This window comes from Triturus cristatus, chromosome 6 (assembly GCF_964204655.1).
Source record: "Triturus cristatus chromosome 6, aTriCri1.1, whole genome shotgun sequence".
NCBI lineage: Eukaryota > Metazoa > Chordata > Amphibia > Caudata > Salamandridae > Triturus > Triturus cristatus.
In genome coordinates, this window is record NC_140589.1 from 1,883,455,371 (window position 1) to 1,883,482,399 (window position 27,029).

At 43.2% G+C, this 27,029-nt stretch overlaps 1 protein-coding gene across 1 annotated transcript in view; it reads right to left on the minus strand.

Annotated features, from left to right (window-relative positions):
• Positions 1-2,390: 2,390 nt before the first annotated feature.
• The window catches only part of LOC146822289 (protein LEG1 homolog), a 121,096-nt gene continuing 96,457 nt past the window's right edge, over positions 2,391-27,029 (minus strand). The window contains exon 5 of the mRNA XM_085613379.1: positions 2,391-4,400. Within this exon, the coding sequence (XP_085469505.1) occupies positions 4,225-4,400 (176 nt within the window). The 3' untranslated portion in view covers positions 2,391-4,224. The remainder of the gene's footprint in view (positions 4,401-27,029) is intronic.

Here is a 27,029-nt window from a genome sequence, read left to right on the forward strand (position 1 = left end):
CCTCCCCTCCCTCACGACACCACTCTCTATCTCTCCCCCTCACCACACTCAACACAATAACCCTGTACTACCCATCTCTGATAACTCCAACATATGCAGAACCACTACCCAAACCACGACCAAAATAGCCTAAAGACACATGATAAACACACTCCCAACAATCTGCTCTATGGAAGACACTTGGGTCAGCACTACCTGCAGTCCAACCACCCCAAAGCCACCAGCCCTGGCCAACACCTCCAAACTAACCTGCTCCTTAATTCCCCCTCTCTGTCCACCATGAACCCAGTGTACTAAAGAAAACAGTGGTTCTGTTGGGTAGATCATCTGATTTGAACCAGGTATTTGATACATTAAAAGGAAAATATGTCTTAGTCATATAACCAAGTAACAGACCAAGAAAAACCAACTTGTTCCTGCAAAAAAAAACAATTTCTTTACTTTATATTTGTATATATTCAAATCAATGAAATAGCTGTCTGTGACATAAAACACATACAGCGAAGAAACCAATGGCTATGGTGTACAATTAATGACTGGTAGTGATATGTGACATAGTGCTGTACGGAGGTGACATAAATAACATATATATAACACCAAAGGGTATTTAGCTTTCAAGTCCAGAACCCAATGCAAAAATCCCACGAGTAGATATGATTTTCTGTTCAAGTCAGGGAAATTGCATGGACTAATTGAGACAACAAAGTCGACATTTCGACCCTTAACAGTTGAGCAGAATATTAGGCATCAGAGGCAGGTCTTCATCAGGACGGGGGGGAGGGTAGGAAGTGACAGCCAACAACTTAGGGTCCTAAATTATGCGCATCCAACTTTGCAGCAATATTCAGGGAGATGTCAGCCAACACCTCCGACTCACATCCGTGGATTGTGGTCTGTTTGAAAACATATAATTCTGTCTACACCAGCCGATGGGAATAATTAATGAGAAGCCACCAATGTGATCAAGTGATTCAAAGAGATTCGGTAGAGACGTCCTCGTTCCTCCGTGTCAGCTTATAACATCATGGCAGCAATAAGCACTTTTCATATATTTGGGCTTTTACACCATATTTCATGGCCATCAAAGTTTCAGGCGTTATTAGTTCACTTGGTTTTGGATTATAACACGGTTGCACTTCAGATTGTACACCGCTGTAAGATTGTTACTATAGTGTAATGGACTGCAAGCTGAATCAGCTTCTGTTTCCTTTAAATTGTAGAATTGCAGTGATTGACCCCTGACAAAGGCTCACGTTTTGGACCCAAAATACATTGAGTTTTGAAGAATATAATGGAGTAGAACACTTCACGGATACAATACTTGATGATTATGTTGGATGAAAATGCATGTTGCTGAATGCATTTGAAAGACCAATAAATCATTGAACTCATGGATTTAACTTACTGAAAAGAATGGAAATTTGAAAATTGCAAATCAGAATTAGTTGATAACAGTTATCTGTTAATAAAATAGTGATCCCACCAGCAAGTAGGGTCTCCCCCTCTTGCACACTTGCCAAAGCTAAAAACCACCCCAAAAGGCTCTTCAACATCATCCAAAATCAATCCTCCAAACCTGCCAAATATTATCCCCCTGCCTCTAAATTACAGTGCGTCAACCAGGACAAATTCTTCAATGAGAAAATCACCAAAATGAAGCTCTCCCTAGACTATCACCCACAAACTCAATGAAGCAACTCTTCGCCCAAAACGAAGATAAACCCAACCCTAGCTCACTCCACAAGCTCTAAAACTGAGACTCCTTCCCCATTAACTACAAAACTAATCCAATTCCCAAAACCTTCTTTCACACCCAGGAATTAGAAGGAATTCATACCTCTCACAGAAGAGCATATCTCCATGGTGATTGCCAAATCCAAAAGCTCCCCCCACTACGTACACCCACTACCTGCCTACCTGGCTAAAACCTCAACCTCCCCCCTCTATGGACTACGATCATTAACAGCTACCTGAACAATGGGCTTATGCCCGATTACCTTAAACAGGGTCAAGTCACCCCCCTGCTGATAAAACCTGATGCAGACCTGAAAGATCCCAAGAACTTTAGACCCATCACCAACCTTTCATTCCTAGCAGAAATCCTAGAGAAATGTGTTCTCTCCCAAATCAACCAACACCTGGACTCCAACAACCTACTTGATTCCCTCTAGTCAGGTCTCAGGAAGGGATGCCAGTAGAGAAACTTCGAGGGATCAATAAGTAGGAGGGGAGAGGAGTCAGGGAGTAATCAACATCAATAAACAGAAGCACAATCCCCCCACTAATATAATGTGAATAGGCTATAAGTCCATAAATATAGATGTGTCCACAGTGCGAAACAATTATTTTTTCATAAGAAGATTATTTGTCTTTCATTTTTCATTTATTTTATAAAAAAACAATAATACAAATGGTAGAATCATGTTAATTCATTACATATAAAAAGCAGGAAGGGATGCAGCATTGAAACAGCTGTACCGAATATAACATATGACATTCACAACTCTCTTGACATAAACAGATACTGCCTGCTCATCCTTCTTGACCTATTGGCGGCTTTTGATATGGTTGATCACAAGTTACTCCTAGATGTCCTACAAGAGCGTCTCAAAGCTGATGCCACTGAAATGGTTCTCTTAATTTCTTCGATTCCAGCTCATAAAAACAAACAACTCGATGTCTGACATCTCCCCCATAACCCAAGGTATCCCGCAAGGCTCAGTCCTTTTGCCCACACTCTTCAAAATGTACATGGAACCCCACACTACCATTCTAAAACAAGCAAATATCTCCTATCACCAATATGCCAACGACACTCAGCCCTACCTAGAAATGTCCTCTATTGACAACATTCACGTCTTAACTCGAACCTCACAAAAGTACAAAACTGGCTATCACACAACTATCTCAAACTCAAACAAGAAAAGACTGACATGCTTGTCTTCTCCAATCACGACTACCCCCCACAGATCCAAGAATGGGTAAATAATATGGACTCCCTAAACTACAGGCTTACTTTAGCCGACTCAGACAAATCTTTAGGGATCTCTCTGGACTTCAGACTAAACATGAGCTCCCACATAAGCTCCACGGCAAAGGGTGCTTTCTACAGCTTAAAACTCCTCAACAAAATCAATCCTTTTCTGTCACCTAAAGATCTCAAAACCACAACGCAAGCTCTAGTTCTGTCCAGAATAGACTATGGAAATGCCACACCCACTGGAGCACCCAAATCACACGTAGCCCCATGAGAGCCACTCTAACTGCAGCATCAAGAATGGTCATAGGACCCAAGAAACACAACCACATGACCCCGTGCTGCAAAAGGTAAAGTCACTTCCAATCGAAGTGCGTTGTTGTTTCAAAAAAGCCTGTTTCTCCCATAAAGCCCTACACACTGGCAAACAAGATTACCTCACAGCTAAAATCACAAAAACAGGAAAACCAAGAAACCTAAGAAGCCCTCATATGCTCCTATCATCCTCCCCACAAGACACAAACAAAAACCCTCTACCGCTCCGTCTCTGGAAATGCCCCAGACATCTGGAATTGTCTCCCAGTACATATAAGAACCAACCCCTCCTTCCCGAGCTTCAACAGAATATTAAAATCATTTCTCCTCAACCGTCATCTCTATTCCTCTGGACAATAGCCGCTCTATGTCACCTCTTAATCCCCCACTAATGACAGCTTAGCACTGCTGCAAAGCTTCTCGTTGTTCCAATCTTCAACTCCTCAATCGAAATTCTGCCTGAACTGAACTTTTACTACATTATATCTAATTGGGAACTATCTAGAACCTCTGTTTCTTAATGTACCATGACTGTTTATGATTTTGTTGTGTTTGTTGTTGTAAAGTGCTCTCACACCCCTCGGGTCATGTCAGTGCTATATAAAACTCCTAAAGTAAATAAATACATAAAAAAGTAAAGTAGCAGAAGTGGAGTCTGAAAACACAAGACAATTTCCAGTCTGTGAAGAAAGCGTCACTCATGATGAACCAGAATGAAGCAGATTCAGTCACTACAGCTTTATTTCAGCATTACCGGCTTTTTAGATCATAACAGAATGCGTATTTATTTCAAGATAAAATAACTTGAATGCGGCAGGCCTCATCTCGCAGGAGCACTTCACAGAAATGACCACAGACAATAAGCAGATGGAAATGATTCATTGACAGCATTCTGATCTCATTCATCCTTCTCCAGCTTTGAAGTATGAACTTTACTTTTGTGGACCGGGGATGCAATTATTTGTGTCCGCATGGGATGACAACACTCCAATTAAATCAGAGAGAGTATATATTTTGCCTGCAAACATGCTTTCAAGAAGTGCTTGGCAAACTTGGCGGCCTTCAGGTGAACACATGGCCTGCTTCCACATCACCAAAAGGGATCCTCCTGGAGGGTGGGGAGTGGAGAAGGACACCATTACAATCTTAAGTAAATATATATGTGCCTCAGTACAGGTTAAGCTCAAGCGAAACAAAACAATTACACGCATTCTAATGAACGCATACAGTACACATTGAGCAAGTTGCATTTTACACGTGTGTTGGAATAGTAAATTATACATTCCTAATGTTACAGTGCCATCTACTGAAAGTTGATGTAATGACTTGCATATTAATGGCATTGCGTTGTTACGGAATGCAATGTATTTGCATGCGTTGTAGCATGCTATATTCGTTTGATCAGCTCTACGTCAGAATTACACTGATAAAGATATTGTCCAAATAGCACCTTGCCTCATAAATGTCATATACAAAATACCATCTCATTAAGTGTATAGTTTCTATTACATAGAGTAGGGACATTTCTGTTCTGGTTCCGTCTGATTTGTCTGAAGAGGTTTAGCAAAAGGCTTAAGCTAAAGCAGATTAAAGCATTTTTTTTCACTCGCAGCCTCATGTATACTTTGCTGTGGTGCTGTAAAAAAAGGGAAAACATGGGAAAAGTGTGACTTGATGCGCTGTCCTATTGTTTAAAACGTTTACCCACCGGATTAAAAATGGTGGATAAATCTGTATTTAAAACTTACGACTTCAGTGGAATGTTGGTAAAAACTGGGGTAAAAATTAACTTTATTATACTGCTTTCTTATTGCACCTTTTCGTCCCACCATACTGTGATAGGAAAAGGTGTGGGGAGCAATTGCAGCTCCATCAGGACTGAGTTGCTCAGCTGCCAAGGTTTCAGACTGCTATGTGTGACATTTTCATAATTTCAGTGTAATTCTGAGTGACATTTCACCCACTATGAGTGACACTTTCCCGCGAGAAAAATAAAGCAGTAAAGACGAGAAAAACATATAAATATCAGAAATTACACCCATTTGAGCAACAAGAAACTGTAAAAAAAATCTTAAAACTGCTGCAAATAACCAGACATGGAAGGGCACTGACCTAGTGCTTTTGTAAACGGATTGTAGTTTGGGGAATATGCAGTGCAGCATTAGTACAGTCAAGTGCTTTCAACAGGCATGTGTGAGCAGTGTGTACAACCAAAGTATGCAATATTATATATTAGTTCATTCAAGCATACATTTTTAATAGTTCTACCACTTATTTCATCATAATTTGTAGAACACTGTGTTCGATGATGAGCAGAGTAGCGTAGAAACATGAAGCTTTTTTAAACACATGGCCACGAACAGCAACATTGTACATAGGGAAGCGAGAAAATATGAAATTGTAATACATACTATCTTATCGGGGAAGCGAACAGCTACTTCATAACAGCCAGAAAGCCCACCACAGTTAACACACGACCTTTGCAAATGTGGCTCCATGTCACCAATTTAACTGTCATGATTTACAAACTGTTCATTTTTAGGTCGAGCATTTGAGACCTCTTGCATATACTTTAGTATATACTTATATGTCTATGTACTTTGTGGGCTCTGGAGATCAGCCCTAGGACTTTCTCCTTTCACTTAGGGACATTTTTTTCTGTTCAACTGCCTCTATTTAACTGTCTTGATAGAAAACGGCCGGTAGAGATCAGTAAACTACCAGATTTGCTTTCTGCTGAGGGACTTTCTTTTTTTAATTTTTCTGGCAACTGACTCTATTTACCTTTCTTGATAGAAAATGTCCAGTAGATGTTAGTAAAATACCAGAATCACTTTAGCATTATCTACATTCCAGTCCATAGAAATTGTATTCCACGAGCAACCGTAGACAATAAAATTTTTTTCGAATCTTACATTTTCAGTGATATGACCACCGAAGGCCCTGATTTTATATTAAAAACAGTGCTTTGGACAATACCATTTCCCGCTGAAAGGCAATATTTCTCTACATGTGTTCCCATACCTGGCGTGTCACGCAGTTTGGTGCTTACTTTCCCTCCATGTTTAGGAACAGTAGAGGTTTCAGCACCCAGGCTAATGTGCTGCACAGCTAAATACATATAAGGTCCCCAAGGCGAGACTGATTGCATTGCAAATGCTTGTTTCTTCTGTCTCCAAGTTGAAACAGCGTGACTCCACCGGTGATGACCGGCCCTCTCACAGAGGTCTTCTGATTGCAGTGCATGATGCAGCAGTGGAGTCTCCCTCACCGAGTGGCCTTGAGACAGCCGGCTGCTCGGAAATAATGCACTGCAGGCGGCAAGGCCGATATGTTAGCTCCTAGGCCTCAGGGCAGGCAGCCCGGCAGGACAACTCTGAGATGTGAACAGCAGTGCGCTACGAGCCAGCACCCAAACACCACGATGCCCCAGCTGGGCCCGTAAACCTCAGTGAGGCTGAGCAAGCAGCTGGGCCAGTATGCAGCAGAGTCATCACAAAATATCTCCAGTCCCCGCACAAGTTGCAATATCAGATCCTCCTGTGGTGCTATGGTCAGTCTGAGACTATGTCGCGCAGACCCGCGGTGCCGCAGAAATCAAAGATAACTACTTTAAAGGTGCACAGGCTGCTACTGTGAGGCTGAGCATGCTTAGCTACTGGGAGTGCCCCAAACATGTGGGAGAAGTATGCTCAAACACTTACGCGTGCTGCCAGCTGCCACACAAAGTTGTTTGCAGTGCTTTCTGTGACAGCTGAGACTACTGCATTATGCATGACAATGCATTTCAAAGTGTGACTGCGAGCTCCACACTGAAATGCGTTAGTCTAATGCCTAGTGCGTGGTACTTGGCAGGAATGGCGTTGGCGATTTAGGGGTTGTTGAGCTCTATAGGAATATTTCTTCATATAGAGTGAAAGACTTTTTAAAAATTAAACTCTAATTGGTAAACCACTGCACAATGGACCGGGCAAACAGGCTTGGAAAGATTAACTCCATGCATAACATGGGCGTGCCTCAAAATGTGCCACAGGAAGTTGCTATTTCTTTTTCATTTTAGCAATAGGTTCATGGTAACAAAAAAATAAATAAATAAATAAATACATGAATAACATAGGGTCACAGGGTATGTGGGATCGGGTAATACAAAAGCTTCTGAGTGGCCTGACCAATCCTCTATCCACTATCCACTATCGAAATATCAGCACTAAGGAAAGAAAGACTCTTCCTGCTGACAAATTGAAATAATTTAAAGAAATACAAAGAAAGCACATGCGCACTACCACTTGGTTTAACGAGTGCGCGATGCCGAAACTATCTGCTAAATTAGCGCATTTCCCTCAAACAACAGAAAATTTTATATTTTTTGGGAAGACACAGTTTTTTTTTAAAATGGAGTATATCAATTGTAAGCTCATGTGGAATCATTCTCTCCATAGAAGCGAACAATTGACGAAAAATAACCGCAAATGAGGCCAAATATAAATGAGGCTGTCAGGAATTGTCCTCTGTCTTCTGATGTCTCCTTATTACCCTCAGCACCAAGAGGCCTCAAGGTACAAGTCTACACTTCAGAAATACCTACCATAACCTAATATAATAAAATATCTTGGGACACCTAAAATTGTTTTCTTTACAAAGTACTGGACTTACCGAAACCCTGCAATGCTGTGAGCACTGTGAAGTAACAGATGTTGAAAATTACAAAAATACCTCAATTGATGTTGTATTTTAGCCATATTATAACATAAACCACGAATCAAAGAACTTGTTTACCAACACTGTTTATGACTTGGAAGTAGAAAATTGAGAATGGCATAATGACTGCTGTGCAAATCAAGGAAAAGTCAACAGTTTTCATGAAGTAGTTTATATAACATTAATGTTCAACTCCTCAGTAAGCCTGTTATAATCCATACATCTTGTATTGTACCTTGACATTGTTCCAGGGTACCATGATTGAAAGACTAACCTTTTTAGTGTTTGGGTAAAGCTGTCTTTCGGTGGTCATATTGTTTCCAATATATAACACATTGTTGGAAATGACAACCCGTTGAATGATATTCCCCCAGATGTTTGCCATGACTCTCCTTCTCTTCTTGTTGGTCCTAGAACTCTGTGCACGTTATCCCTTCTAACCAGTGGTTAAATGCCCCCCTTTTGATTACATTGGTAAATTGCTAGTATAAGGTTCAAAGTGTAGCCAGGGCCTGTAAGCAAAATGTCTTTAGTGGGCGACAGCACCCACTGCAGTGATAGAGCAAGCTCAAACCAAACCTTAACATTGCTGCCTGGTAGTGCAGTTTAAAAACACCAATGTACCTGCCAGAATAAGCCATTTTGACATGCCTAAACTTTCCTTTTAATTATTAGCTAGACATCCCTAAAGTAGACCTTAATACTCAAAAGGCAGGGAGCATGGTATTTAAAAGTAGGACATGTGAAAGATTCATGTTACAAATGGCATTTGAGTGTAAAAGTCTAAAAGCAGATTTCACTGCAGTGAGGCTGGCTGCCTTCATAGTAAATCTTGTGTTACATTATACCACCTTACAATGTTAATTCCAAGTTGGAAACACCTAGAGAAATATTTCAAGTGACACTTTCTGCACAATCATCCCAGAGTTTTCCCTTTGTTTAATGAACCCATTTTTGTTAGCTTTTAGGACTTTGTCCTTATCAGTAGTAAAATCCTTATGCACACCCCTAAAAACCAGCATTTTTCAATTATACATTTGCTAACAGTGAATAATAATAATAATAATCAGTCCTTTTTCAATCAACCTTCCTGAGCCCAGCTGCTGGCCTTGCTGGAGTGAGTCCTTATCCACAAGAGATTCCCTCCAGATCCTGGACGTTTGTCTTGCATCAGATTGCACTCCTACATCAAACCACAAGTCCTGAGCTTTAGTTAAAGCTCCAGAAAATGTTGTGCTCTTTGCGACTGTGAATGTACTCGTCACATCCTGATGACCATCAGCGATGCCCCCAGAACTAATCTCCAGCATCAACCTGTTCTTCATATCCTATCCAAGAACCAGCACTAAAAGCCTGCATTGACCTTCAAAGCAAAGCTCCAACAATGATCGACTCTTCACTCTGAACAACTAATCGTGGTGCCCAACCTGCTCCTTAAGTTGCCCATTAACACTCCTGTCAAGGTCCGTGCATGGACTTGCATTCTGAGAAAATAAAAAATCTTCAGCTGGATGGACCGGGTCTTTGAATCTGACCCATGTCTCATCATGGTCTGCTGGAACTAGTGACTTTGGCACATTCCAATATGACCATATAACTGCAAATGGTGCTTTGTACTGGATGCCTGAGAATTCTGCTCTGGACTACATTTTCCAAAATTCCTCAGCCCTGTAGGAGGGGCTTGCTGCCAGTCTCCTCTTGCTGACTTGACGGGCTATAAAGTGCCTCGATATTCTCCATGGCATTGGATGCTGCATGCTGGGGGCTTGTGAATTCCACCCCAGACAATATTCTCTAACATTCCTGAGCCCTATGAGGAGGGGCTTTCCTCCAGCTACCTCATGCTGACCATGATGCACTATAAAATATCTCAAAATTCTCTGTGGTGTGGGCCGTGCATGGCCGCGTCTGGGCTAAGCTCAGGCCAAGGGCGGGTCTGTCCTTTGCCTGTCAGCACAAGGAAGAGGCAGGGTAGGGCCACCCCTCTTGGACCAGCTTTGTTGTCAATTATCTGTGAAGGATGCTTGCTGTCCAGCCCACCCAGGTACTTTAAACTAATGGCTGGGGTTGGCATTTGCTTGGTTTTGGAACCTAAGTCATTTTTCACTTGCTTGTTGGCAAGAGGAGCTTGCTAGGGTTGACAAAAATTATTGGTGAGAACTACGCTGACTGTTTTCAAACCTCTTTCCTCAAACACTGGAGAAACTATGGGGAAAACGTTGCACCATGCTCTGACTGTTGGCTCTGCTACGTATGGAGGAAAGTTTGGACAATCTCTCTTGTTGATAAAAAAGTTATATGCTGGGGAGGTTGGTCTCCCTATTCTCCATTGTATTGTATGGTATAGTATGGTAATTGCATTTATATAGCATTCATTACCCCAGACGAGTTGTCGAATCGCTTTTTCAGTGAGTAGCACGCTATTCCGGAACCCATAAAGGATTAATGGTGAATTAGTATAGTGAAATATGAAAGTAATTTGAGTGGTGTATATGTTAGTCAGTTATTTGGACTGAGAAGGATAGTTGAGGGATAGAAGAGGAAAAGGTTTGCATTTACATAGCGCTTGCTACCCCTGATGAGATGTTGAAGTGCATTTCGGTGAGTAGCACACTACTCTGCAACCCAAACCGGATTAGTGCGAATTGCTATAGGGAAATATATGCCATTAATTTTAGCGGTGGACATGTTAGTCTATTATTTTGATTGAAAAGGAATAGTGTAGGGATAGAAGAGGGAGGGGTCTAGAATTTCCTTTTTGTTTTTAGTTCATAGTAGTAGTAGGGGGTTTGATATGAGTAAAGGAGAAGTGGAGCGGAAGTGTCAGAGGGAAGGGTTTAGAAAGGCTTTTTTGGGAGATCTGAATACTAAAGAAGATATGAGATGATGCAAGGAGGGGTAGAAGAGGGAAGATTCTAGAAAGGGTTATTTTGAGGCTCAAGTAGTGGTATTTGGGATAAATGAGAGAGCTGAGGTAAATGGTATATCGATAGAGATATAGGGTGAGAAAAATTGTAGTCATTGGAAGGAGTAGTAGAATGAGGTTTGAGAATAGTCAGAGAGCTCGGGTAGAGGAGATATTGAGAGCGGTATAGGGTGAGATATAGGGTAGTGCACTGGATTTGCTGCATTACAAGAAAAGTAATAAATATATAGATACATAAGTACATGGAAGATATATATGCATATGAAATGCAATATATGTAGATGAAAGCTGCATTTAATAAACTCTGGCTTTCCAGTGATGTTGTATTTGAATTCATATATTTGTTTTTATTTTTTGTAATTCAATAGTGAAGCAATTATAGATACATTTTTATGATAAAAAGATTTACTTATTTATACAGTCACGTATACATGTTAGAAACGTAGAATAATGTAACTATAAGTAATATGTACATTTGTTAAGCAGAGCGAATATCTGCTTTTTTAAAACATAATTATTATTCACGTTTATACAAAGTACTATACTTTTATAGGTAGACATCTAGAGTCCAAATTAATGCTTATATACAGAGGGATATGCTGTATATTTATGTTTGTGTATGATGGTTATGTATGATGGTTATGTGGAGAAGCGCCAATTTTTGAGTAGTCTTCCAAATATAAGGTGGTTATATGTGGATCTTATGTTCGGGGGTAAAGAGTTCCATAGTTTGGCTGCTTGAACAGAGAAGGATGTGCCAGCCATGGTTTTTTCTTTCCAATAGGATTTTGAGGCGAGGTGCCAATCTAGAGCGGAGGTTTCTTTGTTGAATGTATTTGGTGATTTTATTCCTGATGAAGTGCGGTCCTGTTGCATGTATCGCTTTGTGGGGATACAAAGCAGCTTGAAAGTGGAACTTCTGGGAACCGGTTACCAATGCAGGGTGTTTACAAGGCACAGGAGATGTGTGCTTTTGGCTTTATATGTAAGAGTAGTCTGGCAGTCGAGTTCTGAATCTGTTGTAGTGTTTTCATAGTTGTGAAAGGTGATCCGTGGTAGAGGCTATTGGCATAATCGAGTTTGGACAGAACAAGAGAGATGGTAGACTGGACCTTGCCTGGAAATCCCAGAGAGGGGAAGATTTCTCGCTGAATTTTTATAGTACCAAGGTTTGATCTTGCTAGTTTGTTTACATGGGCATTCATTGATAGCTTGGAGTCCATGGTCATTCTGAGGTTTCTTACTTCCTTAGATACTTTAGGCGGTGTTCCTGGATCATCAGGCCAGGCAGAGAGCTGCTCAAAATCTTTCCAATCACCACACATGATTATTTTTGTTTTGCAATCATTCAATTTAAGATGGCTCCACATCATCCATTGATCCACGGCTCTAAGACAACTGAAAATTGGTGATTTTCTAATGTCTTTGGGACATTCCAGTTGAAGGAGTATTTGGGTGTCATCTGCATAGTTATAGCGTGTGAGGTGAAATTGTTTGATCAGTGCTAGTAATGATTTCATGTAGATATTGAAAAGCATGGGTGAGATGATAGAGCCTTGAGGGACCTCTGCTTATGTGGTTTGGATGAAAAAGGGGGGTTTGGATGACATTAGTTCTGGGCCCCGAAGAAAGCACGGGAGGAGATCGGCCTGCCGCTCCACGAGCTCTGATCCTGAAACGCGGAGTAAGCTGTAGATACCAGTGAACCTCAGGAGAGCGGCTGCCCTGGATGCCGCGGAGCAAGCACCGGGGGTGCTGCCGCCTCATTGTTGATTGGACTGGTGGTGACATAGCTGCCCCGGGCGGATTGCTGCTGAGGCGCCGGTCGGCCCGCATACGAGGCTGCCATCTTGGGGTCAGGCGAGGCCTGGTTTGTACGGAAGGCGCTGCGGACCCAAATCCTGGTTAACCACATCGGGTGTCCGGCTGTCCCACTTCCTATTGCCATCGCTGTCTGCTGCTGCTGTAGGGACGGCGATACGACGCCTGTGAGGGGAGCTGCGGCAGCCACCAGTACTGTACTCGGCAGGGTGCGCGTAAACAGTGAGACATTGCCTGCGGTAGTACCTCCTCGGTGGAGGGGACAGCTGAGGGCCGCGGTAGCCCAGTCAGGGCGAGGCTGTCCAGGTTGCGGCGGGCCCTTGCAGAGACATGCACAGCAGCACCCGTGGCATGCCTTCGAAGCCCAGAGGGTGGGCCAGTTAACGAACTGTGAGTACACTGACTGCGCTTGCTGTGTCTGTTGGCGGTAAAGTGGTAAAGCGGTTTCAAATACGGACTGTTACATCAACAACTCAGTCTTGGGCGTTGTAGCCTTGATCTTGTCACAATTGGACTGGGGCATCTGGGGCCCAGTGCGTGTTCACCAGCGGAAACCGTTTTGTTTTAGCAGTATTTACTACAAGAAAGTCACCCAATCCTGAGCGAATCCCTGGGGCTGTTATCTGCCTAGCCCCCCTTTTCCCCACCCAGAATGTGGAAACTGAACAAAAGCCACTGAAAGTTCATTGAAGGGACTATAGACCTCAGATTACCTTGCTGCCAGGAGGTGCTGCCTTCACCCTGATGCGCCCCTAACGCGCCCTGAGGCGCATACAGCACAGCGCGGCTCCCTCTTTGCGGGACGCATGCGGGCCCGTCTGGGGACGTCAGGGGCAGACAGAGGCATGCCTGTCCCTTGGCGGTCTCCTACGAGCTAATTTAACAAGAGGCTTGGTAAGAACTATTGTTACACGGACATAACGTCGGTTGTTTACCTTTATACCGTCACAGTTAGAGTTCCTGGACCTATCTAGTAAATTTGTTGTTTAAGTTGTTGTTTAAGTTAATAGTTGCAATTGACTTGCAAGTCCAGTTATATATCGTTTATTAACCGTTGATATGCTTGTAAAGAACTAATATCAATGGAGAAACGTAAGAGTACCGTGGGTACCCTGGACGCTTTCCTGATAAGAGCAGAATCTCTCCTTATTTATGAGATCCAATTAACAGAGCGTAGACTTTCACTTGATCCCTCACAACTTCCGCTGACCAGGGAGGAGGAACATAATAGTTCTCTACAAGTGAATAAAATAATTTCCCTAATACCTTCTTCACCTTCTGTGAATCCACTACCACAATCTCCTAAAGCACGAGATAAGGAGATTGATATCCCTACTCCAAGAGGGAAAGGCCCCCAAACTCGGGAACAAACCAAACAAAAGAAAGGACGAGCAATGGGAATAAAACAGAAGGGAGGCAAGCAGGGCAAAGAGGGAAAGGAAATAGCCGGCCCTGGCCCAAGTTTACTGAGAATAGCTTCGCTACAAACTCAAACAGATGAAAGCTTAAGTTATCTGAAGTTCAGTCAGGTCCCCCCACTAACAATTCTAAAGTACGTATACATGATCTACGGAATCAAATGGAAGGCCTTATAAAAAACATTCTTGAAGTAAAACTTTGTGAAATGACTTCACACTTGACTTCTCTCTTTGATGAAAGATTTGCTCGTATTGAGACTAAGCTGGTTCAATTGAAAGAGGATGTTGATTCAATTAGAGTTCGACTGGAAACTTTCAAGTCGACTCCTACTATTACGAACATTCCCTCATTTCAAAGGGATAACTGTAATCAACCTAGTCAAGAGCTCCAGTCTGGTTTATTGAAGGTACCGCAATTAGAGAATCAAAACCTCGTAACTGAGGGCACTAAGTTAAAGTCACTGCTAGGATGGAGAATATCGGTAACCAGGGGCAGAAAAATATGAACCTTAATCCCACAAACGGTGTGGCTCAATCCAATACAGATAACTTGAATTTGCCACCTGCATCTTGTCCCTATGTCTTGGTCCTAACGGGGGTACCACCTCTAAAACAGGGACTGACAGAATCCTGGTTCTCCCTCCGTAATAAAGTGGTGGATTGGCTGGTAAAACATAAGCATTTTAACCCTCAGAACATAAACCAAATTCTGATGGTCCGAAGAGTAGGATGGGTGGGCCCCTTCCAAAAATCCATTCAGGGTGACTGTATTGTCATAAACTTCAAGACGCCCAGAATGGTTCGTTTTCTTCTAGCTGTTAAGGAGGAATCACCCATAATACCTACAGTAATCTTGTCTCTCCCTCTTAGTTTTTTCTATAAGCCGGTTTCTAAGTCCACTCTGAAAACAAACAGCTCCATCCAAACGCAGAATAGGTGAGAGCTTCTGTCATTTTTACAGGAGATGGATTGACAACCAACTAGTTTTCTGGGACCTGCTCCTCTTATACTTGAGAGAGAAAGTATTGACAGACAATTGATTTTAGTCTGTAGTCCATCTCAGGAAGTAGTACAATTGGAAAATCCTCTGATTCCCCTATCCTGGTGCCTTCTGCACAGGCTCAAGAATTCCCTGTAGACAAGCACAGTCACAAGTTATATCAATTATGCCTCCAAGTAACAAATGACTCAGATCCAGCCTTGATGTCTTTAACGAATAGTAGACCTCTAAAAGAAAGAAGCTGTTTAAACATAGCCCCCCAGTCTGATACTAATGCTTTAAGAGGGGCACCTACTAGTGTTGCATTTTGGATATTGCCGGTCTTCGATCTAAGTTTAACCAAGAAGGGTGGTTAACTTTTGTGCGGTCACACGACATCTTGTGTTTTCAGGAGACATGGGCAGGACAACCAATCCATTTAAATGGCTATAAAACATTTTCTCCCCCGGCACTTACTTCAGCATCAGGGCGTGCGAAAGGTGGTTTAGTGGTATATATATCAAACTTAATTCAAGTCAGAGAAACAAACTCCCTAAAAAACAAGGAGAATTATCAGATAATTTCAATAGCCACAAATAATTCACCCCACATCGTGGTAGTTAACTTTTATAATAATCTACAGCAAATAAAACTGGTGGAGATATTGAAGGAAATACGTCATTTCCTTCTAGACTTCATTAACAACCATTACAGGAAAAATTCCATCATTATATGGGGTGGTGATTTTAATTTATCTCTCTGTGAAAGAAACAATAACATTACATGCGGCCTTTTGGACGTGCAAGATAGTAATATTACCCATTTTCCCCATTCCCTTGTAGGGGCGTGCATGAATGAGACGATCTCACTCCTCCAACTGGCCTTCGCTAATGGATTGGTAACACCCGCAGTTTCCTTAAGTCCAATTTTCAATGGTAGAGGAGCCTCCAGCTGCATAGATTTTATTTTCATGGCAACTAGGGCTTCAGACTTCATAACTAATTTTACAACGCATGATTGCGTATTTAGCGATCACTTTCCGATCTCCGTTACCATGCAACTGGCACGAGGCAGAATAAAGCCAACAACCTTGTACCAGGAGGAAAGTCTTACTATGAATCGACTAAATGGTTATGCCATAAAGTGGGCCCGTTCGGATCCTGAATTAATAACAGAAAAGGTTGTCAGAACTTCCATACCTGCAATAAGTTTATGTTAGGCGGAGAGTTCAACCCCTCAGGTGATAGTAGATAATTTTAAAGTAGTAATTAAATCTGTAAATGATGCCTTAACTATTATATCTAAAGGGAAAATAAAAATAAAGACTAGCTGGTTTAATTCATCCTGTACAAAAGCGTACTCTGCCCTTAAAGCAGCTCTTAATAAATACGATAGAGATAGGACAGAGGTTATCCAACTAAGGAAAGCATATAATAAAACTCTACCTCAGAGAAAGAAGGAATTAAAAGAGGAACTATGGGTCGCCTTACACAACAGCTGTAAAATTAACGAAAGCACAGTGTTTTGGGAAGTCATAAACACCCCATTCCTGTTGAAAACTAAAACAGCGATATGATTAAGCATTCACTAAAGACATGAATTCTCCTTCCTTAGAACATGTTTCTTGTCTTATGTTGACTAATGTCTGGACTCCATTTTGTATTGTCATGTCTCCACATGCTTTGCACGAGAAGAGTCCTATCTTTTCGCTAGTTGCTCTTGTAATCTGCCCAGTAACAGTCTATAAATAGCTTCTTTGTCCGTCTGGAGCATGCCCAGACTTGACCACATCTGTTATCAGTTAGTCCTTGTTTGACCATGTTTTCGCGGGCTCAGGAAATTGTTAACTCTGCCCACATATTGATCCTGTATCGAAAATGACCATAAATGGTAATGAATTTTGCTCTATGTTGTATCCACCCACTTATGAGCCCCTCTGTTGTGTATAAAAGGGGACCGAGTACGCAAGTTCTTTGTGCTACTCTACGCAATACTGAAGAGTGTTGTGTAGGTTGTAGGACCACCCTTAAGGGTTAATAAACTCTGTCTTTGTATTTTGCAGTTTCCGTGCCAACTTCCTTCTAGCTTTTGTTACAGGAGAGCGAACCCTTGTATTCTGCGGGCCTAGCTGGGGCCTGTATTCATCAATTGGCGGCCGTCACGTGGGGCTCATCGGCGACTCGGATGCTCGAAGGACTGGTCGTGCCAAAGGTGAGGAATTTGGCCGGGGATGTGATCACTGCCAGCGGCGTTTTTAGTCCTGGCATCCCGAGGTTTCCTCCTTCCCTTCCGAACTGACCATCTGGGTGGCGCCTCGACTGAGACCTCTTCTGTCGGTCTGCCGTGACAGCCGTTTGGGCAAATTTTAGAACTTGGCAGCTGGAATCTGGACACTCTTGATTGGTAAGAACCGTTGTTCGGTACTTGCTCCGAGTTTTGAAGCCTGGGTTGGCTATTTGAGTTTGATTTGTGATGACCGGTCATATTTTGTATTGATTACTGTGAGAATATATGCGTTGCAACACATATGGGCAGGTAATGTGGAGATATTTCTCCGGAGTGTTTAAATCTGAACGGCGCAAAGTTTAAGTGCCATTTTTTATAATACTGCATATTTTGAATTATTTGTGAGCATGCCTGCTTTTAGCGCACTCCGTAAGTGGTGCGTCTGCTTTGGAAACCGGTTAAATCTTGAGGAATCTGCTCCAGCCCCCCCAGAGGGGACTCCTAATAGGGATATGTATGTGAAGCATGGTCTTTCCTCTATAATGTACAGCACAGTGTGGAGGAAATACACCAAAAAGGATCCTGAGTTACGATGCCTTTGTATGGATCGTTTGATATGCGTAAGATTGAGTATGTGGAACAGTGTATGTGTAAACGGCGTGCTCGGCAAGACATGTTTGAATGTGTACGGTTATGGGTGAAGGAAGTGCGTGAGCGAGAGAAACGTGAGAAAGCGCTGATTGATAAAGAGCAACGGAAAAATGATCATGTGAGAGCACAGGAAGCGAAGCGTCGGGAGGAAAGAGAACTGGCGGAGAGACAAGAGAAAGAGCGTAGGTTGCAAGTCTCGGGTCAATATGCTGTCCGCCAGCCACTTTATCCTGTCCTTACTAATCTTGAAGATGATTTTCATTTATTAGATCGCTCTCCGCCCCCTTATGTTGGCGCGTCTGCCCCGAGGTCACAGGATTCTGGATCGGTTTCGGATAAGGTAGACACGCGGTCCATGTTATCAACTGAGCGTATGGGTGAGCTTCGGAAACTTTCTCTTCGTGCGCTTAAGGGCAAGCTATCTCTTACTGAATTATTGGAATCTTTGGAAAATTGGCAGGATAGAGAGAAGCTGTATTTTGTTGAAACTTTTTCTGATGAAGTGATTACTGCCTTTCGGAAATATTCAGATGTTTTCGAGCCTGATGCTGTAGTATCAGACGCTAAAGCATTACGTAACGGTGTTTTTTCTCCCTCTAAGGTACCCGATGCTGTCCGACGGCTGTTTGCATTGCAGGACACGGCGTTTGAACTTAAAGAGAGAGCGCGCCTAAAGGCAGGGGAGAAGGAGCAATCGGATTCACACATTGGCGGCGAACGATCATCTACTTCCCATTCAGATAAGAGCGAACTAGTGCATGCTAAACCGATGCGAGAGGCGGCACCTTTGTATGTTCCTCCTAAAGGAGCAGGAAATAGTTCAGACATGTCTTCCCCCGATGCTAGGGGATATTTTGTGTATAATTGGGTTTATACTTCCTGGCATAGGGCTGATGTTATGGCATTAAAGAATGCATTGCCTGACCCCCGCAAGAATCCAGCGGCCTTTTACGAAGAGGTCGAAGGGGCCTTGAATTCTTGTACTATGACTTTAGCGGATATAGATTTGTTCTTTGGGCTCATTTTACCACCGGATATGTGGCGATCTGTGCGGAAGGTGGATGATGCTACCGCTTTTAAGGCTAGGTGGTCTGAGATTGAGGATGAGGATAGGGAGAGAAAACCCGCACAAAAACCACCCCAGCTTATTTTAGATCTTCCTGCTGCTATCTTGACTAAGTTGAAAACAATTATCCCCCCTAAAAAGATTGACTGGAACATGTTAGCCTCATGTAAACAGAAGGTTGATGAATCAGTCTCAGACTTCTTTACGCGCTTTGAGGAGACATTTCATGATTTCAGTGGTCAGTCACTTACGGATGATACGGGTCGACATCTTTTTGTCGATAAATATGTGGCGAATTTATTACCGGGAATAGCAGCTCGATTGAAAGCGAGTGAAAGTTCTTGGTCCACCTCGTCTCCGGCATCCCTCCTGACTATGGCTCAGTATTATGAGCGTCAGGAACAAGAAGCGAAGGGGAATGAGGAGAAGAAATCGAAAGATTTGAAAACTAAGGTGATGCTAGCACAAGTGTATGGTCCGCCTCGTCGGGGTGTCGAAAGTGGTAGAGGAGGATTCTATGGTCCCCCTTCGGGTCGGTCAGATGTCAATAGAAATCAATGTGCGTATTGTAAACAGTTGGGTCATTGGGCCCGAGATTGTCCGGTATTATATGCATCTCGTCAGGGACGTGGTCAGGGACCACCGAGAGGTAGAGGGAGCTTTTCGAATTTTAGAGGGAACTCTAATGATCATGCTCGATTTGAGCCTAACGTACAGCAACGGGATAGACCTAATGTATTTGATCGGCAACATCAGTATCAAATGTCTGGGAACGACCGTTCTGGGCAGTACAACCAATCCATTTAAATGGCTATAATACATTTTTTTCCCCGGCACTTACTTCAGCATCAGGGCGTGCGAACGGTGGTTTAGTGGTATATCAGCATGCGTAGGATTGCGTTGGATGGGGGTTGGAATCAGTTGAAGTGCCGGTTGATCAGAAGGGTCCTTATGTTTCAACAAATGTTCTGGGTTCTACTGATCGGTTCCTAGTTGATACAGGAGCTACTCGCAGTGCGCTGTCCAAACAATTGGTTCCGAGGGCTCCCCCATCTGGCTTAATGGTTACATCGGTAGGGTTTGATGGTACACTCTCTCGAAGCCCTCTTTCCCGACCCCTTGAATTTCATGTTGACCACTTTTCTGCACCCTGTCCGTTTTTGCTTGCCCCGAACACGCCTGACAACATTATGGGTCTTGATATGCTTAAGCACTTCAGAGCAACGATCCGCTGCTCCCCTACTGTAGTACGTGTGATATTAAACGATAATCACCCCATGACGGAACGGATGTGTGTGGTTGCGGAGGATACTGTATTAGCTTCTCTCCCTCATACTTTGTGGGCCACTTTGGATACTGATGTGGGACAGATGGTGATTCCGCCTGTCCACATTGGCGTCCAGGAGGGTGCGGTGTTACCACGCCTCCCTCAGTATCGTATTTCCCAGGAGGGGGAGGAGGCACTCATACAGATTGTACAGGATTTGATTAAGGTGGGAGTAGTGGAGGAAGTTCCCTACAATGTCTGCAACAGCCCTATTCTATCCATTTTGAAGAAAGATACTGATACTAGGGTTTATCGTTTTATCATTGACTTAAGGGAAGTGAATAAGATAGTGATACCTCAGTATCCAGTGGTTTCTGATATCACGACGTTACTCACTTTGGTCCCGCCAACTGCGACCACATTTTCAGTTATTGATTTGAAAAATGCCTTCTTTTCGATTCCTATTCATCCCGATGGCCGATACCTTTTTGGCTTTACTTTGAATAATAGGTATTATAGATTTTGTAGAGTCCCTCAGGGTTATACAGAGAGTCCTAGTATTTACAGTCAAGCATTGAAAAGACAATTGGATTCCTTTGTTCTGCCTGATGGTGTAGCCCTTATACAATATGTCGATGACATCTTGTTACACTCCTGAGCTGTGTGAGACGTGTACGTTATCCTTGCTTTCCTTTTTGGCATCGCAGAATCACAAAGTGTCGAGGAAGAAATTGCAATTCTGTAGACCAAAGGTGACTTATTTGGGTCACCTTTTGTCTAAGGAGGGGCGTGCACTCACACCAGATCGTACTCAAGCAATTTTGGACACGCCAGTACCTTCCACACAGAAGGATGTGCGTGCATTTTTGGGCCTTGCTTCTTTCTGTAGGTAATGGATATTGGGGTTTTCACACATAGCTAAGCCGTTGTTAGCACTTTTGACAAAAGACACACCAATCCCTCTTCCTTGGTCAAATGAGTGTGGAATTGCCTTTCAGCAATTACGACAAGCCCTTTGTTCAGCACCAGTGTTAGGTACCCGTGATTATACGAAGCCTTTTACATTGTATGTACATGAGAAAGATGGATGTGCATTATCAGTTTTAGTGCAGATGCACGGCGACAAGCAGCGCCCTTGTGCATATTTTTCGTCTGTACTTGATCCTGTTGCCCGAGCATTGCCTGGTTGTTTTCGCTCGGTTGCGGCGACAGCTGTGTCAATATGCCAAAGCGAGGGAATTGTGTTATCTCACAAACTGTTGGTATTAGTTCCCCATGCTGTTGATGCCCTGCTTAATCAGACAAAGACGCAGCATTTGACCAGTGCTCGTTTAACGGGATATGAGTTGACGCTTTTGGCTCCTCATATTACGTTAAAGAGGTGTGCAACGTTAAATCCAGCCACATTGTTGCCGTTCCCGGAAACTCAGTCTGAAGCACGGAAAGCACATGATTGTATTCTTGTGACTGAGGAACAGACAAAGGGTCGTATTGATCTCCAGGATACGCCCTTTACAGATGTAGATGGAGAACTGTGGGTGGATGGATCATGCCTGAAGCTACCAGATGGTACGACTTCAGCAGCGTATGCAATTACCACATTGCAAACAATAGTGGAGACAGCACGCATACCGCAGAAATCAGCTCAAGCAGCGGAACTGATAGCATTAACATGAGCATGTGAGCTCAGTGCAGGATTGTGTGTGAATGTTTATACAGATAGCTGCTATGCTTTCGGAGTAGTGCACGATTTTGGCCTACTCTGGAAGGAGAGAGGGTTTCTAACGTCACATGGAGCACAGATAATGTATGGAGAGTTAGTTCACAACCTTTTGACTGCATTAACATATCCAAAAAAGATTGCTATATTAAATGTAGTGCCCATAAAAAGGTGGTTGATAAAGTTGGTGAAGGGAATGCTTTAGCAGACTGGGTGGCACGAGAGACTGCGATGCAGCCTGGCGCTACTGCAATGTATGTTGTGAAGTCACAGGCAGAAAGATGGCACGATGCTAGGAGAGAAGTGCTGGAGATACAGAGAACCGCTTCCGATAAGGAACGGGAGCAATGGTCCAATGATGGAGAATTAGATGATGAAGGGTGTTGGAGAAGTAAGCAGATGGATAAATGGAAGTTACCCACAGCTTTCGTACAACCTATGGTTCAGATGGCACATGGACTAGCGCATGTCGGAGCTTCCGCAATTGTCAAATTACTCACACGAGTTTGGGAGCATCCGGAGATCGCTAGTACGGCAAAGAGGGTAGTGCAGACCTGCATGATTTGCCTGAGGTATAACCCGGGAAAGGGTACACGAACTCCAGCAGGAGGATTTGCAACACCTACTGCACCCTTTGAGGTTTTGCAGATGGATTACATTCAGCTTGAGCGCTGTAACAATCTGAAGTATGTTCTAGTAGTGGTTTGTGCCTTCAGTAAATGGGTTGAGGCATACCCTACGAAAGACAATACCGCAATGACTACAGCCAAGATGCTATTGAAGGAGTTCTTCCCTCGATATGGTGTTTGTAGATTGTTGTGGAGTGATAACGGACCTCATTTTATAGCAGACGTTATCAAGTATGTCCTGAAAGGGCTAGGCATTACCCAGAAGTTTCATGCAGTGTTTCACCCTCAGTCTGCGGGATTGGTTGAGAAATATAACGGTACTTTGAAGCTTAAGATCGCTAAGATCCAAGCTTCGACTTCTTTGACTTGGCCAGATGCTTTACCGCTGGCATTATTGTCAATTAGATCGATACCGCATTCTCGGACCGGTCTCACACCCTATGAGATCGTGTTCGGACGCCCAATGAATATTTGGGGTCCACGGAAACCGAAGTCAGTGTATGATGTACCTTGTGTAATGATGAATGATTATCTGGCACAGTTAACGGATAATTTGGTTTCTATTCATCAACAGGTTCAAGAAGCGCTCCCTGATCGGTCCACAGGTGAAGGACATAACCTCCGACCTGGGGATCATGTCATGATTAAGGTGTTCGAAAGGACGAACAGTCTGGAGCCAAGATGGGTTGGTCCTGAGCAAGTCTTGCTCGCAACGAGGACAGCTGTGCGAGTTTCCAATCGGAAGAACTGGATCCACTCCTTGCACTGTCGTAGAGTACCGCCTGGATTAGTGGAGCCTGCTGTGTTGACCGACCATCGAGAAGTCCTGACCGAAGAGAAAGGCCGTGCTGTGGAACCGAACGACACTGAGGAGCTCTTCCCAGACCAAGCGATTCCTGGAGGAGGAAGATATCATCTCAGACCGAGGAAGTGATTTTTTCTGTATCCAGAGACGTTGTCAGAACGGCCCTTAGGTTAGTGAAACGGAGAGCCAATGAGGCAAGGGGGGGGATCAGCCCTGCATTAGTGTAGCGACACCCGTCTTGGCCCGCTGGTGAAGAAATCAACGGCTGCCTAAGGGGAAGAGTTCTGACAACCTTTTAGTTTCAGGAAGATATTGACATTTACTACAGGATGGAGAAAAAGAAGATTCTTTGTGCGACAAGCTTTATTATCATTGTAGCTATTGTTGGTATAACCACATGGTTTGTTGAGGATGTGACTCCTGCCCGTGAGTTGTTTGTTTTGACCACTCCAGTGCCTGAGGAGCACTACTTTTATACCCTTCCGTATCAAGAATTGAAGCATCGTCAGTCTTATTTGAATAACACTTTCATCCAGATGTTGCATCATACCCATGTTGCTACAAATGCTACGAACTGTTGGATATGTGGTATGATGCCAGCTCATCAGAAGAAAGGAGGAACGCCGTTTATACCTCTTCCTTTCTCTCATAATGGCTCTTGTAGAGCATGGTACACTTTGCTTTTTGCCACACGGAAACCTACAGTGGGACGACTACTTTTTAGACTTAATAGGGAATGTCATCAAGATAAAGAAGGCTATCCACAAGCGAATGGGACAATATGGGAGTGGGAAGAATATCGACCAGACAATGAATCGATCCCCTACATCCTCACGAACACCAGAGACACTGCTGGGAATGAACAATTTGTGATTCAAGTGGCACAAGCTCAAGCGGACCTGTGTGTTCAGAGTGTGGGCCATATTCCTGTTGGTGTTAGTGACTGTATTATTGTTTTGAATATAGATGGATTAAAAAATAGTACTTTCTTAGCTTCCCATAATAGATACTTCGTATGTGGGAATAAGGGTTATTATCGCTTACCACCCGGCTGGTCCGGAGTATGTTATGTAGCGTTTGTATTACCTCCTGTATTCTTAGCACCTGCATCCTATCATAAAGATTTGAAGTTGTTGAATGATGTGACGTTAAATAGGTATAAACGTACTCTATCTATTGATGATGTTGATCAAACTGATACTAGCTTACAGCAGTATGTTGATTTTAACTTAGGATTGTTTTTCTTTGTTGGAGCTGCCCTAAATAGTAGGAAGGTTCGAAGGTTAACAAGAGTTGTAGAGGCTGTGACGAATCAAACCGCTGCAGCTCTTGGGAATCTTACGGAAGAATTACAAATTACTAGAATTGTTGCATTACAGAATCGTATGGTATTAGATGTTATGTTAGCTGACCGAGGTGGAGCATGTAAAATTATCGGAAGTAGTTGTTGTGTGTTCATTCCTGACCACACGCCATCAGTTTATAACGCTATTAATAAATTGCATAAAATCGCAGCTGAGATTCATACAGAAAATGGCACTTGGACCTTTTCTGGATGGTTCTGAGCATTGATCACTACATGGGGATGGAAGGTTTTAACTGGTCTCTGTATTATTGTAGCGGTTCTGTTTTCCTGTTGCATCTGTGTTCAATGTGGTCCTTTACTCTGTTCCTTATGTGTGTCATTCTGTATTCCTGATAAGAAAGCTATTGCCAATGTCACCTATCAGAAACATTTAAACAAAGAGGTGGAAGAGATGATGAAAATTGACATATATGATGATTATCCTAATAAGCCGAATGTCTTCAGTAAATGCTGAAAGGGTCGTCTGTTGAAAACTAAAACAGCGATATGATTAAGCATTCACTAAAGACATGAATTCTCCTTCCTTAGAACATGTTTCTTGTCTTATGTTGACTAATGTCTGGACTCCATTTTGTATTGTCATGTCTGCACGTGCTTTGCACGAGAAGAGTCCTATCTTTTCGCTAGTTGCTCTTGTAATCTGCCCAGTAACAGTCTATAAATAGCTCCTTTGTCCGTCTGGCGCATGCCCAGACTTCACCACATCTGTTATCAGTTAGTCCTTGTTTGACCATGTTTTCGCGGGCTCAGGAAATTGTTAACTCCGCCCACATATTGATCCTGTATCGAAAATGACCATAAATGGTAATGAATTTTGCTCTATGTTGTATCCACCCACTTATGAGCCCCTCTGTTGTGTATAAAAGGGGACCGTGTACGCAAGTTCTTTGTGCTACTCTACGCAATACTGAAGAGTGTTGTGTAGGTTGTAGGACCACCCTTAAGGGTTAATAAACTCTGTCTTTGTATTTTGCAGTTTCCGTGCCAACTTCCTTCTAGCTTTTGTTACAGGAGAGCGAACCCTTGTATTCTGCGGGCCTAGCTGGGGCCTGTATTCATCATTCCTCTCTGGCCGAAGGGAGAACAGCAACATAGACGTTACAATCACTGAATCTGATTGGATAGCTCATTTCTCGCAGATATTTGGCCTAAAGGAGGATTCCACCCAAACCTACAGCACTCCTGGGAAAAGGATCAGTAGTCTAAGCCCTTCTCCGAGCTCACTGGCCTTAGATTTTTCGCTGGCCGAAGTTGAGCAAGCTTTGAATGCCAGCAGAGGAGGAAAGGCCCCGGGCCCTAACAGGGTCCCCGTGGATTTATATAAATTTAAAATGGACCTATGGGCCCCATTACTACTGAGGGTACTAGAAGCCACAGGAAAAGCTGGTCTTTTGGCCTCTTGGTCAGAGTCCATCTTGGTCCCGGTTTTTAAAAAGGGCGATCGCAATAGTCCAACGTGCTACCGCCCTATTTCCTTATTAGACTCGTTGGGAAAGGTGGTAGGCCATATTCTGTTAGAACGCCTACAGCACTGGACGGAAGATAATAACATCATATCTGACCTCCAGTATGGATTTAGGGAAGGGCTCGGTACCATCGAGCAGGTCTTAAACCTGTCGTTACTTAGGAGCAAATATGTAGCTGTGAAGGGTGGAGGACTGCATATGGCTTACGTAGACCTCACTGCAGCGTTTGACTGTGTGGGTCATGCAAAACTTTGGGACATCTTGACAGCAATGGGGGTCGATACTCTGTTGGTTAACTATCTGCGAGAAATGTATTCAAATGCAACTGCGAGAGTGAGATATGGCCTGGGGGGCCAGTTATCTGCTCCTTTTAAGGTGGAGTGGGGAGTAAGACAGGGTTGTGTCCTGGCCCCCTACCTTTTTACTCTTTATACAAACGGCCTGGAATTGGCCATGCTGGATGGGAGTCAGGACCTTCCCTTTGTCCAGAATCGTCCAATCCCTGCTCTCCTGTATGCGGATGACTCGGTTATTATTGCTCGCACTCCCCTCGAACTGCAGCGCTCTGTAAATCGATACAATTTATTTATGTCGAATTTAGATCTAAAAATCAATATAAAAAAGACCTTCATTATGACTTCTGGTCGTAAATTAAGAAAAGGAAAAGACATCTATATAAGCAACTCCAGGGTAGACCAC